Source organism: Chiloscyllium punctatum, chromosome 1 (genome assembly GCF_047496795.1).
Source record: "Chiloscyllium punctatum isolate Juve2018m chromosome 1, sChiPun1.3, whole genome shotgun sequence".
Classification (NCBI taxonomy): Eukaryota; Metazoa; Chordata; class Chondrichthyes; order Orectolobiformes; family Hemiscylliidae; genus Chiloscyllium; species Chiloscyllium punctatum.
Window position 1 is genome coordinate 65,600,096 of NC_092739.1, and position 17,390 is coordinate 65,617,485.

The 17,390-nt window shown below is 39.7% G+C and overlaps 1 protein-coding gene across 2 annotated transcripts in view; it reads left to right on the forward strand.

Annotated features, from left to right (window-relative positions):
* Positions 1-17,390, forward strand: part of pgm2 (phosphoglucomutase 2) — a 137,460-nt gene that overhangs the window by 86,059 nt on the left and 34,011 nt on the right. For both annotated transcript variants that reach the window (XM_072567203.1, XM_072567129.1), the window contains exons 2-5: positions 5,137-5,304; positions 8,789-8,895; positions 10,225-10,309; positions 15,253-15,336. In XM_072567203.1, the coding sequence (XP_072423304.1) occupies positions 5,218-5,304; positions 8,789-8,895; positions 10,225-10,309; positions 15,253-15,336 (363 nt within the window). In that variant the 5' untranslated portion in view covers positions 5,137-5,217. The remainder of the gene's footprint in view (positions 1-5,136; positions 5,305-8,788; positions 8,896-10,224; positions 10,310-15,252; positions 15,337-17,390) is intronic.

A 17,390-nucleotide genomic window follows, 5' to 3' on the forward strand; every position in this document is an offset into this window, starting at 1 on the left:
TCTAAAGATCATGAATGGTGCTAAATACTATGCATCAGTGAATGTCTCCACATCTGATCTTATGCTGACAAGAATGTCCTTAATTTCACTGAGTTCTTTTGAAAAAATTCTCAAATGTTGTGGTAAATGGTGGATCTGTTTTGTGCATTTTTGGGGAATAGAGGCACACAATCAAGTACTGCAAAGGTGCCTGGCCTGCTAAACATTTTCTATTTGTATACCATATGAACATCAACATATTCAGACATACTATTGTACATCCCTGGAGCAGGAGGAACTTGAACCTGCACATCCCGCCCCCCCCCCCCCGAGGTTTTGGGCACTACCAGAACACCCCCATTATACTGGATTAAACAGTCATGTGATCACAAGACATTTATCGTGCTGATTAGATAATTGGTCAAAATCATAGAGTACAGTCTTTATGAATTGGAGCATGTCACAAATTAAGATCCACAATGTTCTTTTTAGCATTTATCATTGCTATTTTAAGTTAGTTAGATTCATGAAACTATCCCTGCATTCATTAGAAAAGAAATGTAAACTTAGTAATTTGGGTTCTACAGATAGGTTGCATGCTTACAGGCAGGTTAATAAAATTTGACTGTGTGAAAAGCATCCCCATTAAAGTCAAGCATTTGAAGTTTGAAAGCTTCAGCTATGTGCAAACATATTTGATGGCAATTATCAGCTCGAGCTGAGGATTACAGTTGATCTCTTATCGAAAGAGTAGAAATAGTTGTAGGAAGATCTAATGTGATTTTTTGATTACAAGTACAAAATTGAGGGATTGTGTTTAGACTGTGTACAGTTTGGATTTTTCCACACTTTTTTAGCATTCGGTAAGCATACATGATAATGGTGAATTAGGGTCACATAGTTGTTCAGCACAGTAACAGACCCTTCTTTCCAACTCGTCCATGCTGACCAGATATTCAAAATTAATGGATGTAGGTTTGCTCGCTGAATTGGAAGGTTCATTTCCAGACATTTCCTCACCCTACTAGGTAACATCTTCAGTTGGCCTCCAGGCGAGGCACTGCTGGTAATTCCTGCTTTCTATTAATGTTTTGGTTTCTTTGGGTTGGCGATGTCATTTCCTACGGTGATATCAATTCTTGTTCTTTTTCTCAGGGGGTGGTAGATGGGGTCTAACTTGATATGTTTGTTGATAGAGTTCTGGTCTATATGTGAGGATACTAGTGAGATGGGGTGGGGGGCCCCTCTCTCACTAGTATCCTTACATACAGACAAGGAAGGACACTACTTCGACTGGGACAACACATCCATCCTAGGACAAACCAAACAAAGACACGCACAAGAATTCCTAGAAGCATGGCATTCCAACCAGAACTCTATCAACAAACATGTCAAGTTAGACCCCATCTACCACCCCCTGAGAAAAAGAACAAGAATTGATATCACAGTAGGAAATGACATCACCAACCTAAAGAAACCCAGACATAAATAGAAAGGTAACCTTCATTGTCCAATGCACCTCCAACTTTGGTATCATCTGTAAACTTACTAACCGTATCTTCTATGTTCACATCCAAATCATTTATATAAATGACAAAAAGCAATGGACCCAGCACCGATCCTTGTGGCACATCACTGGTCACAGGCCTCCAATCTGAAAAGCAACCTTCCATCACCACCTGCCTTCGAGCCAGTTCGGTATCCAAATGACTAGTTCTCCCTGATTCAATGAGATCTAACCTTGCTAACCAGTCTACCATGTGGAATTTTGTCAAACAACTTAGTGAAATCCAGACAAATAATGTCCACTGCTCTGCCCTTATTAATTGTTACTTTTTCAAAAAACTTAATCAAATTTTGTGAGACATGTTTTTCCCGTGCACAAAACCATGTTGACTATCCCTAATTAGTCCTTGCCTTTCCAAATAAATGTAAATCCTGTCCCTCAGTATTACCTCCAACAACTTACCCACCACTGATGTCAGGGTTACCGGTCTGTTTTTCCCTGGCTTTTCCTAACCACCTTGCCTAAATGATGGCACCACATTAGCCAACCTCCAGTATTCTGGCACCTCACCTGTGACTGGTGATGAAAAATCTTAGCAAGGAGCCCAGCAATCACTTCCTTAGCTTCCCACAGAGTTCTAGGGTACACTTGATCAGAACCCAGGGATTTATCCACCTTTTAGTTATGTTAGAGCAGGTGACTGGAAATAATCTGAATAGAAAAAGTATTTTCTATAATTGTGATGACTGGCTAGACTAGATAACTTGCAAATAATGTCACAAAGATGTCAAAGTAGTTCTTTCTGTTGAATTACCATTCTCTACAAGACAGTGAACCATAGTCATAGAGATGTACAGCACAGAAACAGACCCTTCGGTACAACCCGTCCATGCCAACCACCTATCAGCAGCTGCCCTATATCCCTCCGAACCCTTCCTATTCATATACCCATCCAGATGTAGAAGTAACCAATTTTCTAACTAGTAAAATGCTTGTTGCTTGAGTTTGTCAAAGTTGAAAATGATGTCTTCGCTTTCAGCACCTCATGACTGAAGAGGGAAGTGGCATCAGCAAGTGTGTCCACAGCACTGACATTCCAAGTTGTCCTTGGTACTTGGGTAAACTTCTGCAGAAGTGCCACCTCTCAACTTCTGGGCATCTTCAATATTTCAAATTTGGCAAAGATAGTCCTTGAGCAATCCTGAACTAAGTTTGTGCTAAACCCTACATTGACTGGTCTGTTGCAGTGTTTTAGTAAGAGAGGTGGTGTGCAGGGCAAGAATTGTAAAACACTTTACAAAAAAAAAATTGTCCTTATTTCATTTGTACTAACCTTCTCCAAAGGGTATCTGCTTGGGATTCTGTAAACACCCATATGGCAGGTATGGCCTGCTGATCTATGTTGAATTTTCTGGATGGTAGTCTCCATGTTGTCTAGCCCAACATGATGAAGGTCCTTGTCCTGCCATTGAATTCTCATGATGGAACTAAGGTGCCTTTGGTAGAAGTCTTCCTGAGCTTTGTGGTACCTAAAGCAACCACATAATTCTGTCATGGGGCAGGGAGGTAAGACGAGAGCCTGATGGAGCATAATTTTAGGCTTCTTTGTCCAGGTTCCTTCTGTGCACAATCGTTGAGTGAATTGTATTTTTAAAATTCAGTAACAGGATGTGGGCATAGGTACACCCACAAAACATTGAAGGAGGGATTCCCAGAATTTTGACCCAACAACGCTGATGGAACGATTATATAATCTAGGTCAGGATAGTGAGTGGCATTGATAGGAACTTGCAGGTGGCAGGATTCCCTGGAATGGGTTTAAAGATAATCTTGTCCTTGGAGCAACTGACTTGGTTGTGGCACTACCACTGTGTTATGATATATCACCATTTTAACATAGATTTTGAAAAGATTTAGCAGCTCAGAAGTGGACACCAATGAGCTACTGTGGATCATTAGGAGCAGCAGATCTGTATCTCCTGACCAACGTATCCCCAGTCTACCGTTACCCCCTATCCGGGGAATCAGCTATGGTTCCATGAAGATTCCAGGTGAGTGTGCCTAGTGGAGCATCAGGCATAACTAAAAATGAAGTGTCAACCTGGTGAAACTACAGCAGTGGAGTACATGCATGCTGAACAGCAGAAGTAGCATACAACAAGCAAAATGACCACACAGCTAACAGATCAGATTAAAGCTTTGCAGTGCTGTCATAAATGATGGAAGATTAAATAACAAGTTGAAGAGTGACACTCCTCAATTTGTATGCACAAGGCATAATTTCCAAGTTTTCAGATGATGTAAAACTTCGTATTGTGAATGATGGACATCGAATGGCAGACCCATTCAATGAAATTTAATGTAGAGAAATGTGAAGGGAAAGGCGCAATATAAACTGAAGGTTGTACAGGAACAGAGGGACCTTTTGGATTATAAATGTACAAATCAGTGAAGATGACAGGACCCCCAGGTTTAAAAAATAGAGAAAGAAGGCATAGGGTTCAAAAACAAAAATTACATCGAACCTGTATAAAATGTTGGGTGAACTGCAACTGGAGTATTGGCTCAGATATTCTGATGACCAAATGGTTGTTGGAGCAGCATAGATTAAACTTCTACATAAAGAATGTGCAGCATCTCCGATACAACTGACTGTAAATAAACTGCTCCGGAAACTGAAAAAACTCATGGGTAATTTCCCTGAGTGAAGAACCCTCTGAAATAACCCATCAAAGTTAGAGAATTTAAAAGGGCTGAGCTTCAGTTAAGCTAAGAGTTACTCAGGAAAAATTAGATTTAAAAACTTGCTGTAACTCAGTAATGAGTACAGAAAATTATCAGTGAAATGTTTCCAGGGATCAGAAACTTACAGGGTAAGCTTAGAAGGCTCAGTTAGCTAGATGGCTAACATGATTGAAGGTAATGCTAACAAAGTGTGTGCTCTTGCCATCGTGGCTGAGGCAGATTTGGGAGTTGTCTACTTGCCATACCTGAAAGGTAGAAGACAATGGCAAACTAGCACTGACAAAAATTGCAAAGAAATCAAGTCGATGTGAAGGTTCAGACCACAGATGAATGAGCCAAGGACTGAAACTATGTAAATGATGATTGGAAATGCTCAGGTTGTTTTCCCCTGCAAAAGAGAAGATTGAAAAGAAATTGATTCAAAGTCATAAGGGGACTAACCAGATTGGGAACAGTTTCTCCTCTTCTACTGTTGGAAAGATTGAAAACAGAGGTCAAAGATTTAATGTGATGCAAAAGAACAAAACGTTACATGAAAAATTATTTTTAGTGAGTGGTTCTAATCTTTTGTAAAGAACAGGGTAGTGCAACAAATTAAATTGCTCTTGCAGCTGGCCTGGACTTGATGGGCCAAGTGGTAGCTCCCGAACTGTAACCTCTTTATAATTCTGTCCTTATCAGCCTATCACATTGCACATTATGCAGAAGCCAATCCTTCAGTTCTTGCTTTGGAAAACAAGATTTGTAAGGAATGTTCACAATTTATTAAGAATCAACAGTGTTATATGTTCAATTACAATTCACAGCAGGAATGTGACAGTCAGTTTATAATGAATAGGAAAGGGTAGGTTGATGTTTTTTTTTGCCTCAAGTTTTTAAAGTTTGAATGAATTTTGCTTTTCTAGAATCCTCAGACACTAGCAGAAGTCAGGCGGTTGAATTGTGATGGAGACATTGATCAGCTGCGAGAATGTTTTGGGTCGAGGATGAGGTTTGGAACAGCAGGGATGCGATCAACCATGGGACCAGGATTTTCCCGCATAAATGATCTTACAATTATTCAGACAACACAGGTAAGCTGATGTGTGAACATGATTCAGAAAATGCAATTGCATGTTTTCATGAATGCCATTTTATTAGCAGTATATCTTTCAGTTTCTAGGGCAAAAAAAGACTGCAACTGGGATATTCCTCTTTGATACAGGTGAAACTGTTCATGTTTGAAATAATCTTGGTTCTTGGCAAGATGACAGACAGCACACTTTCAGTGATGGGTAGACAGCACTGTACCTGAGGAATTGGGGTTCACCAGCCTACTTTTCTGTAGATGACATTCTAATGGACCTGCACATTCACTTTAAACTGTTCTGATGCATGAATTTAACTCCTGAGAAACTATGCAGATGATTAATCGTTCTTTGTGGGAATTAATATTTACAATGCTTGATTTAATACTTCATTAGCCATTTGGATAAAAAATTAAAACTTGGATCTTTTCTGCCTGTGAATGTGAAGGATTCCCAACATTCAGACAAACGTACAACTTAGTACAAATAAACCACTTTGCCCCTCAAGCCTGCCCCTCCATTCAATAAAATCATTGGCTGATCTTTGTGTTCTAAATTCCACATTCCCATATATTCCTGATAATCTTTGATTCTCTTGCAGAATCATATTAATCTCCTGGCCAACATTCATCCTTCAGCCTACCAACAAAAACAATTAAGTTGTCACATTTGTTGTCTCTTGGATTGTATTGTCTAGCTATTGGTGGGCAGTGGCTGCATTTCACAAAGTAAATTCTTGGAAGTACATGCTTTAGAACAAATTATGGAGGTAATCGGATTTTATATTAGTGCCCTTTTTTTGTTCTTTTTTTTACATCCCCTCTTCTTTAACCAAACAGCTAAAAATTGGCCAAGTTAAATCAAATTTCAGAATTTTCCACAAGATAGCAATTCTGCTTTCGCCACAGATACTTTGTGGAAAATATAATTGCTAGAAGCTATGTTTAAGAAAAAAATATTACGTTCTTGGAGTTAATTGAATAATTGTGCAGTCAGGGTGTGATACACTTGTTTTGAGTGTTTGCTATTGTTGGCGAAGTGTCAGATTTCTCAGTAGTACATTCTCATCTTGAGGGCTGGTTATAGAGTCAGAGTTGTGCAGCACGAAAGCAAGCCCTTCAGCCCAACTCATCCATGCCAACCAGGTTTCCTCAACTGAACAAGTCCCATTTGCCTGCAGTTGGCCTATATCCCTAAACCCTACCTGTCCAAGTCTCTTAAATGTTGTAGTTGTATCTGCCTCTACCACTTCCTCTGGCAGCTTATTCCACATATTCACCACCCTCTGTGTAAAAATGTTGCCCCTCTGGTCCCTTTTTAAATCTTTCCCCTCTCCTCTTAAACCTATACATTTTAGTTTTGGACTCTACTACCCTGGGAAAAGGTTTTTGCTAATCACCTTATCCATGCCTGTCATGATTTTATAAACCTCTTTAAGGTCACCCCTCGGCCTCCTATGCTCCAGGGAATAAGGTTCCAGCCTCTCCTTATAACTCAAACCTTCCAGACTTAGTAATATCTGTTTTTGCACTCTTTCCAGTTTAATAACATCCTTCCTATAGCAAGGTGACCAGAATTGTACACAGTACTCTAAATGGGGCCTTACCAATGTCTTGTGCAACTGTAACATGACATCCCAGCTCCTGTACTGTGCTCTGCCTAATGCTCTGAAGACAAATATGCCAAACACCACCTTCACCATGCTGTCTACCTGTGACACCACTTCCAAGGAACTGGAAGGTGTTTCTGTTTGACAACACTCTCTAGAGTCCTAGCACTAAGTGTATAAGTCCTGCTCTGATTTGTCTTGCCAAAATGCAACACCTCGCATTTATCTGATTAAAGTGTATCTGCCACTCCTCAGCCCATTGACTCATGTGATCAAGGTCCCATTGTACTTTAAGATAACTTTCTTCACTGTCCACTATACCACCAACTTTGGTGTCATTTGCAACCTTGCTAACCATGCCTCTGATATTCTCATCCAAATCATTTATATAAATGACTAAATATAAGTGGACCCAATATTGGTCCTTGTGATACACTACTGTTCACAGACCACCAGTCTGAACAACAATCCTTTACCTCCACCCTCTGCCTTCTACTGTCAAGCCAATTTTGTATCCAATTGGCAAGCTTTCCCTGGACCCCATGTGAATTAGTCATACTAAGCAGTCTACCATGCGGGTCACCTCTTCAGTCAGATTTGTGAGGCACTATTTCCTACACACAAAGCTATGCTGACTATCCCCAGTTGGTCATTGCCTTCCCACATGTATGTAGGTCCTTTCTGTCAGAATTCCCTCCAACAACTTACCCACCCTTGGCTTTTCCTTGCAGCCTTTCTTAAATATGGCACAGCATTAGCCACTGTCCAGTCCTCTGACACCTCACTCGTGGCTGTCAACGATACAAATATCTCCTAGTGGTTCTGCAATTTGTTTCCTTGCTTCCTACAATGTCCTGGGATACACTTGATCAGATACTGGGGATTTATCTACCTTTTATGCATTCTAAGACCTCCTCTTAGAGTCATATAGCATGGAAACAAACCGTTTTGTCATCTGTTGAACCACATTTCTCAAGCTAAGCTAGTCCCACTTGTCTGTATTTGGCCCATAACCTCTTAAATGCTTCTTATTCATATACCTATCCAAATGTCTTTTTAAATGCTGTAACAGTACCTGCATTGACTATTTCCTCTGACAGTTCATTTCATTTACAAACCATCCTATGAAAACGTTGCCCCTCCAGTCACTTCGAAATGTTACCTGTCTCACCTTAAAATTATGCCCTCTAGTTTTGAACTCTCCCACCCTAACAGGCTTATTTGGCAACATATCCCTGTCTACACTCTTCCCTCCACTAGATCCAGCTGAAAGTATTTCAAAGCTTAAGGAGGGAACTGGGAGATTTAGATTAGATTCCCTACAGTGTGGAAACAGGCCCTTTGGCCCAACAAGCCCACACCAACTCTCCAAAGAGTAACCCACCTAGACCCATTTCCCTCTGACCTAAACCTACGGGCAGTTTAGCATGGCCAATTCACCTGACCTGCACATCTTTGGACTGTGGGAGGAAACCGGGGCACCCAGAGAAAACCCATGCAGACACGGGGAGATTGTGTAAACCCCACACAGTCACCTGAGGCTGGAATCGAATCTGGGCCCCTGCTGCTGTGAGGCAGCAGTGCTAACCACTGAGCCACCATGGTATTGATTTTGTATAGTAATGTGCTGAAATGGTCAAAGATCCTTTTGAATTGCATTTACTGTTAATTAGCTTCTCACCAGGGAGTTTACACTAACCTGCATCATTAGAAAGCAAAAATTTAAGGTTTAATAACAGAAGACTTATTGGAACAAATCACCCATACCTGTACCCATATGAACTCCATTCCAATAATTTAAATGATCTCTAAACTCGTTACTTTTTAAAAAAAAAATTAAAAGGACTTGGATTTAATTTGAATTATTCTTTGCTTCTTCAGGGTTTGTGTAGGTGCTTGGAAAAATCGTTTTCAGATATAAAAGACAGAGGTGTGGTGATTGGGTTTGATGCACGTGCTCACCCTCCCAGCGGAAGCAGCAGCAAAAGGTGGAGTTTGTTTTGATCTGGGGAAAAGGAAACTAAAAAGAAACTGAATATTTAGATCTTAATGGAACTGTGACTACACTGAAAACAGTATCACAAAGCACTTTATGCTGTTTAAGTTATACACCAGTGAAAGATGTTTAATTTACTAACAAAACTATTGAAGCTAAATTGTAAATCTACTCATTCTGTATAAAGTCTATTACCAAGATTAAAATTAGCAAATATTGTCTTGCTGCCAGTTATAATTACTTCATTCATTTGTTTTCATATCCAAGTTTACAAAAAATCACTTCTCAATTTCTAGCAGCCTGAAATGTTTGTTGTACTAGGTTAAAGTGCAGGGGTTGATCTCGTCACTATCTGGTTGGACTGCATTCTCAGCATGCACATGTTTTTTTTTGGTCTGGACGTTTATGGGGTACCATTTCACATGGCTTGCCTGAAACTGGCCAAATTGTAACAGGCATTGACACTAGCAGATGCTTTTGTCAAAGTTTTCAATTTTAAAATTATTTATACACTACAATTAACTAAACAAATGGTTCCTTGATTTTTAGCCATCTTCATTTTCTTTTTTTAAAAAAAAGTAGGATGATAGGTGATAAACTAGACATTTTCTAATAATCAAGCCATTTCCAGCTGGCGTAATAAAGCTGTCTCGGGTTTCCAATCTTTCAAATGGCTTCCTGTGCACCAAAGAAGAAGAGAGAACGAACAATTGTTAAAATACAGCCTCGATGCGCTTGCCAATGAAATCCTGTGTGTGATTATGCTAATGTGTTTCAGCTGACACTTGGCCAATAACTTCATTTCACAATTTGATTTTGCTTTTCTAATTCTGTCCAAAATCAAAACTCAACCAGTATATTTTTACATAGATCTTCAATATTTCTCAAATTATTTAGTGATTACTATCGCATTCAAATTTGGTTTTCTCTTATTTGACTGTTGAGAAAAGCATCTTTTAAATGACAGTTGTCTTCTGGCTGGTTAAGTCAGTTTAAACTGATTCCGTTTTGTAGGTCTCATAATGGGACTGAAAGAAGTATGGTTTGGATGCAGTAAACATGTATCGGCATAACGTGCTGGTGTCTGTACGTTGTGCATTCTGATTCACTTTTGAACTGTTTGCCAGAAAACACATCTGTGCTGCGTAAAATTATTTTTAATGGATTGTTGAAAGGATCTTGTATGTTGGTGCAAAGTAGCAGGTTTGCATTTAAAACAGATTTAACATTAGTTCTAATTAAAGATTTACATTAATCAAAAATGTATGGTTTTCTGCTACATAAATACATTTTTCACTTAACCTGTTTCCGTGAGTTACAGGTTTGCTCGATTAGCTGCTACTGTCCTAGCGAGCCAAGGAATCCCTATATATCTCTTCTCTCGGATTACACCAACCCCACTTGTGGTAAGTGTTACCCTTTGCATGTATTTTGTACTGTATTTTGACCTCAACCCTGGCTGAACTTCTGAACTGTTCTAAACTGAGAGCAAAGCTAATGATCTTAAATGTGTACAATATGTTTAAATCTAATGTAAACATCTTTCCATTAACACTACAGGGAAAATAAGTGTTAAAGGTTCTCTGTTTCATTTCAAATGTCTTGGCCAATCGGAGTTAACCTGCCTGGTTCGGGATGTTAAACAAAGCTTGGGAGTTACCAATCTCTGTCTAACTGGTGCACACTCCACGGCACTTCTGACCATCAAAGTCCACTCACCAACCAATCAATACTTTTCTCTCATATAGTATGTGTTTTCCTTTTTGGCTAGTATTTTCTGTGCATTGTTTTGATGATGAAGGCTTCAACTAACTGTGGTTACTTTTCAGCAATGCTTAAGCTATAATTCCTCCATGTCCTTAAAGTAAAGGCCTGGACCTCCTGACCTAACCACTGCTGGGTCTCACCGCACCAAACAATGGTTCAAGAAGGTGGCTCACAAAACCTCCCCAAAAGCAAGATAGGAAGTAAATACTTACTAGTTTAGTCCACATTCCACGAGCAAAGGAAGTCTCCTATTGTCCTTGCCTTATAAATGTTGACATATTCAGATCAAGGCTTTGTACACAGTAGTAAATAGAATCAAATAAAAAGCATCATGACCTCACTAGCAGCAATTATATATTTTTCTGGATAAAAGGTCTCAAGGTGAACAGATATCTAACTTTCTTGATGTAAAGGGTACAGTAGTATTTGAATTTGCAGAAATTCCATAGATTTAATTTTGTTGTTAGATTCAGAGAATGAGTACTTGTGCTACTCCATATTTCACCTCATGTGAATCCTCTTGATTGACTTGTGACTATGACCAGTCCTCACCATTTTAATTTTTCATGCATTTCATGTCAGACTTCAATTACAGTGCTTTGTTTGGAGAAGTTAGATATTTCTTGACAAATACAGGATTTAATTTTAGCAGTTACATTATCATATCAGGTAGAGAAATCAGTTGAGTACTTGCTCAATGCCAATTGCCAAACTTCAAAAGGTACTTGGATTAGATTGCATAGAGGGAATGGTTCTCCTCCTTCACTGTCGCTCCTCTGCCAGCCAGATTAGTGAGACTGTTATTAGCTCCATTTTGATTGCCCACATGTGGCCAGAGAATCTCCTGCAGTGGCTTCTCTCTTCCTCCCTTTTGTTTTTGTTACTTCTGGAGCCTCCTCATGGATCTATTCTTGATATGCACATGATAGCCTTCAGCAATATTATCTGAAAACTCCATAGATGTCAGTTACCTGATATGCATTTAACACCAACTGCCTTCCTAGCTTTCACCCTTCCTAAACTTCAGCTCATCCAAGCTATTCACACTTAGGATTCAACAAGTCCTGTTCACGTGTCATCCTTCCACTTGCTGATTTACATTGGCTTCTGCTCTGGAAATGCATCACATTTAAAATTCTTTTATCTTTTTCATGAAGATCCTCGAAGCCCTTGGTTCTCTGTTGCTGTGATATTTTGTTGCTCAGATCTGTCCACTCTTGCCTATTGTGCAACCAAAATTTCCATTACCCTACCTTTATTGGTTATTCTTTCAACTGTCTAAACCTGTGTTTTGGGCTTGTATCCCTGAAAGTATCTTAAAAGGAGACAATGTAAAACTGAGACATGTGATGAAGCTTTGCTTACCTGTCCCAATATCCATGCATGTAGATTGGTGCCAAATTCCATATAACATTACTGTGCAGCATCTTGGAAAGGTTTGATCTGTTAAAAACCATGATGATGCAAGTTATTGTGAGAATAATCCTAGGTGCAAGGGCTAATGAGCTATGAGAAAAACTGAAATAGCTGTCGCTTTGTACCGGCATTGTTGTCATCAAGTTTTTAAAAAATGCTGAGTTGAACTGTGATGCACTAATCAAGTGTTCGCTCTGCCATCCTTCTTGTATCTCTGAGTGGAGGTAATGAAGGAGATATAAAATGGCACTCTGAACACTTTTTTTTTGACAGAGACATTTCACAGTGCACATGGACTTGGTCTCGCAAATGGAAGAAATTATGTACCTGAAGCACACTTTCTGGAACCATAACTAGCTTAAAGGGAAAATAGTTGCAGCTGTTACAGGTCAATCATTTTCAGTCTCTAGACGTTATTGCAGGAAGCCCAAATATCTTGCACTCCTTCATCGATGATCTTCCCTCAGTCGGGTCAGATGTGGAATGTTTGCTGATAATTGCACAATTTTCAGTACCAGTCTCTCAAACTGATACTCATCTAATTCATATGCAGATAAACACCCCTCTGCAGCTACCCTCTGTCTTCTATGACCAAACTAATTTTGTATCTAACTTGCCAAATCACCATGGATTCAATGCGATTTGATCTTCTGGACCAGCCTACCATGAGGGACCTTGTCAAATGTTTTAATAAAATCCATGTAGATAACACACTGCCTTACCTGCGTCAGTCATCTTTGTCACCTACCTCCAAATAGTTTTGAATCAAGTTTGTGAGACAAGATCTACCCTGCACAAGGCCATGCTGACAATCCCTAATAAGTCCATTCTTCAATCATTTCCCTATCATTGATGTAGGGCTCACCAGTTTATAATTTCCTGTATTATCCCTGTTGCCCTTGAACAAAGAAACAACATTGGCTGTTCTCCAGTCTTCTGAGACCTCTCCTGTGGCTACAGATGATAAAAAGCTGTCGGTCAAAGCCGCAGCAATCTCCTCCTTTCTCTCCTTCAGTTGCGTGGGATAGATCCCATCAGGCCCTAGGACCTTGTTTACCTTTTAATATTTTTCAATACACCCAACACCGCCACCACCTTAATTTGACATGCCATGGAATATCAACAAGCCCCTCACTAAACTTCTGATCATCTATGTCCTTCTCCTTGGAGAATATCAATGTACAGTACAATACCTGATTGAGCAGTGGCAAGTTTTAGAATGGATGAAAGGTCTATTTATGCTCCTATTCTGTTATGTTTTAATGTGAAGGCCACCATAACATTTATTTTCCCACTCAAGGAAATAGCTTGAAGCAGCACTGGATGTTGATTTCAATTGTCTGCCTTTGATCTGACCTTAATTGTATTAGAGTTGGCTCGACAGCTGGTTTGTGATGCACAGTGATGCCAGCAGCCAGGGTTCAATTCCCACATTGGCTAGGTCACCAGAAAGGACTCTCCTCCTTCTAAATCTCTCTTTGCTTGAGACCTTGTGACCCTCGGGTGAAACCACCAACAGCCACCTTGCTAATGAGAGAGCAGCCCTCTCGTTTGGTAAGACTAGGGCAACTTGATGACTTTACGTACAAATCAAGTATAATGCAGTTTGTCAGTTGGCCTCTGTTTGTTTAAAATTCATAAAGGTTCAGTCTTCGGGCAGTCAGATGCAGCTGCCTGAAAAGTGGATGTACCAAGATGCATTATTATTCAACTAAAGACCAATGTTTAACAATTTAAAGCTGTTTGCTAACTTCAGGTAAGAATTAAACCATTGTGGTTTGCTGTTCAATGGCATTACCATTGCTGAATCCCCGATTTCAATGTATTTGGGGTTACCATTAACCAGAAATTAAATGGAACTCGCCATATAAATATGGTGACTATAAAAGCAGGTCATAGGCTAGGTATTTTGTGGTATGTAATTCACCTCCTGCCTCCGTAATGTTGTGTATTATCTACAAGGTAAGTGCGGCTCCAGTAGCACTCAAGGTGCTCAACATCCTCCAGGGCTAAGCATTTTGTTCAATTAGCATATCGTCCAACACTTTCAACATTCGCCACTCTCTTCCCAAGTAACACCAACAAGCAGCACTGTGCCCCACCAGTAATTCATCCCAAAACATCACCTTCCAAATATGTGGCTTCTGTCACCTACAGGATAAGGGCAGCCAGTGCATGGGAACTCAAAATCCTGCAATTTGTCCTCCAAGCCCCACACAGTCCTGACTTAGAACTAACTTAAAGTTTCTTCACCTTTTGCTGAATCAAAATCGTGGAACTCCCTTCTAAATAGCACTGAAGATATTCCCTACAGCTCTAGAACTGCAGCAATTCAAGGCAGCGCTGCAGGAAAATTAGGAATAGTAATAAATGTTGGTCTGGCCAGTGATAGCAACATCCCATAAATGAACACAAATAATTAAAGTGTAGGTTAGAAAATAATCACTCACTTGTTAAAATTAGGTGTCTTGCCAGGAAGGAATTTGCATTCGACCAGTGTTTTTCACAAGCTTGAAATGTTCAAAATTCTACCTACTCTGAGGTATTTTTGAAGTGTAGTTGCTATTGTAATGCAGTAGCCAATTTAGCTACAAAACAATTCCACAAATGACAATTAGATTCACTGTTCTCTGCTATATCCCAGCCAATATTTGCATATTCTGTCAAAACTCAGTGTCAACTGTTGACTTCTTGTGTTGATATCCGTAGTTATTTTAGCTTTTGTGGTCATGCTTTGAATATCCAGAGTTGTCATGTGATGAGCTGTACTGAGTCACTGAACTTTTATACCAATCTCCATGTGCTATGATTCTTAAGAACCAAGTCAGTGGATTCATTTTTAGTTATTTAATTGCATTAAATACAGAGAATTCCTGATTTATAAACATCCAACTTAAGAATGCTTGTACTTGCAAAACTAATCCCAAATTTGGACATAAATTTGTGACATATCAACATTTTCTGTACTTATGAACAGCTACTTTGTGATCTAGCATTGTGCTTTGACTTGCATACAAATCAACTTGTGAATAGACTCAACATAGAGTCCACTTGCAATGTGGGGACTGCCTGTACTTCTCCAATTTGCAGTTGATAACTTATCAAGCACACAAGTTTAATTTTTTAATGTACCTCTTTTTCTATTCAATTATTTTGTGTTTTGTAGCCATTTACTGTGTCCCAACTGAAACTGTGTGCAGGGATCATGGTAACAGCATCTCACAATCCCAAACAAGACAACGGTTATAAGGTAATCTTATAATTCTTTATGCAGCATTGATGACTGTCATAATGTTAATTGACAAACCAACTTAATTTTCTTTCTTCTTCTTTTGTATATTTTAAACATTTAGATCAACTATTCACTGATTAGCTTGCAACAGTGTTAAGTAGATTGTAAAGCCCTAGTACAAGATTTCCCCAACAGATAGTCAGGACCCAAATTGGGGTTGTAAGCTGATAATTTGGTTTTGTGAGCTGACAGCAATGGTAACCATGTTGATAGACACTTTGCCATTACTCCGTCCTGTTCCTCCTCTTATTGTCATAGATTTTTTTGCCCTGACCCCTTCACTCAGGAAACTACCATCCACCACCTCGCCACCCCGACCCCAAACAATCCTACTCTCACTTCCCAAAATGAGGTCACAGTGGAGAAAAATCTGGGAAGTCCTGACATCATGAATTATAATAAGGGATTGCTGTAGTTGTTTATTGGGGTGGAAATTTGTGGGATATGTGTTCAATAATTAAATCTAGTTGCATGTTTTATTGCTTGCTTAATTCCTCATGTCTTATGTACTATGACAGTGAAATAAACTTATCTCTCACACTGAGATCAGCTCAATGTTTTAGCAAGACATTATAATCTGGCAACATAGCATTCAAATATGGAATTGCCACTTTAGGAAAGGAGTAGGCCATTCAGCCCATTGAATCTGCTCTGCCATTGAATATGATGATGTCTGATCTAACACTTTGATGCCTATAACATACACTGTCCCATTATCCTTAATGTCACTGATAATCAAAAATTCATCAACCTCTATTTTAAATATACACACGGTTCTTCCACCGCTCTCTATGATAAAGAGTTCCTCTGAGTACAAGCATTCTCCTCATTTGTTCCAAAATGCCATCCTTTTTTTTTGCTTAAGTTGGTTCCTGGTTCTAGACTCCCCAACCAGGTACACATCTGCATCTATACTGTCAATCTCTACCTTGTATTTTGTAAGTTTCAGTGAGATCATGTTTTATTCTTAAAACTCTAGATAGTACAAGTCCAGTTTGCCCAATCTCTCTTTGTAGAACAGTACCACTATCCCCGTAACAAAACTGGTGATCCTTCATTCATTCCCACTAAAACAATAATATTTTCCGAGTTGGGAAACCAAAACTGCGCACAGTCCTTCAGGTGTGGTTTAACCTATCTCCTGTACAATGTAAGTAAGAAGTCACTATTCTATGCTCAAAACTTGTTTGTGAAAGAAGCTAACATCGAATAGTCTTTATAACAAGTTAGAACAAGAGAAGTCAAGAAAGACAACTGTATCAAGGAGGCAGAAAACTGGAAAAGGCATCATGCTGTAAAGTTGAGTGAAATAAGGGTTGAGGGGAAGGGTGAGAGCAGTAACAAATTAAAAATTCTATATATGAATGCACGAAGCATTAGACACAAGGTGGATGAGCTTGAGGCTCTTTTGGAAATTGGCAGATACGATATTGTGGGGATAACTGAGACGTGGCTTCATGGGGACAGGGCCTGGGAAATGAATATTCAAGGCTACATGTGTTATCGTAAGGATAGACTGACGGGCAGAGGGGGTGGGGTGGCCTTGTTGGTAAGGGAGGATATTCAGTCCCTTGCGCGGGCGGACCTAGAGTCAGGGGATGTAGAGTCAGTGTGGATAGAGCTTCGAAACACTAAGGGTAAAAAGACCCTCATGGGAGTCATCTACAGGCCCCCAAACAGTAGTCTGGATGTTGGAGGTAAGTTGAATCAGGAGCTGAAATTGGCTTGTCGCAAAGATGTTACTACAGTTGTTATGGGGGATTTTAACATGCAGGTAGACTGGGAGAATCAGGATGGTATCGGGCCTCAAGAAAGAGACTTTGTGGAGTGCCTCAGAGATGGATTTTTAGTGCAGCTGGTGCTGGAGCCGACCAGGGATAAGGCGATTCTGGATCTGGTATTGTGTAACGAACCAGAATTGGTCAGTGACCTCGAAGTGAAGGAGCCATTGGGAAGTAATGACCATAATACAATAAGCTTCAATCTGCAATTTGAGAGGGAGTGGGTACAAT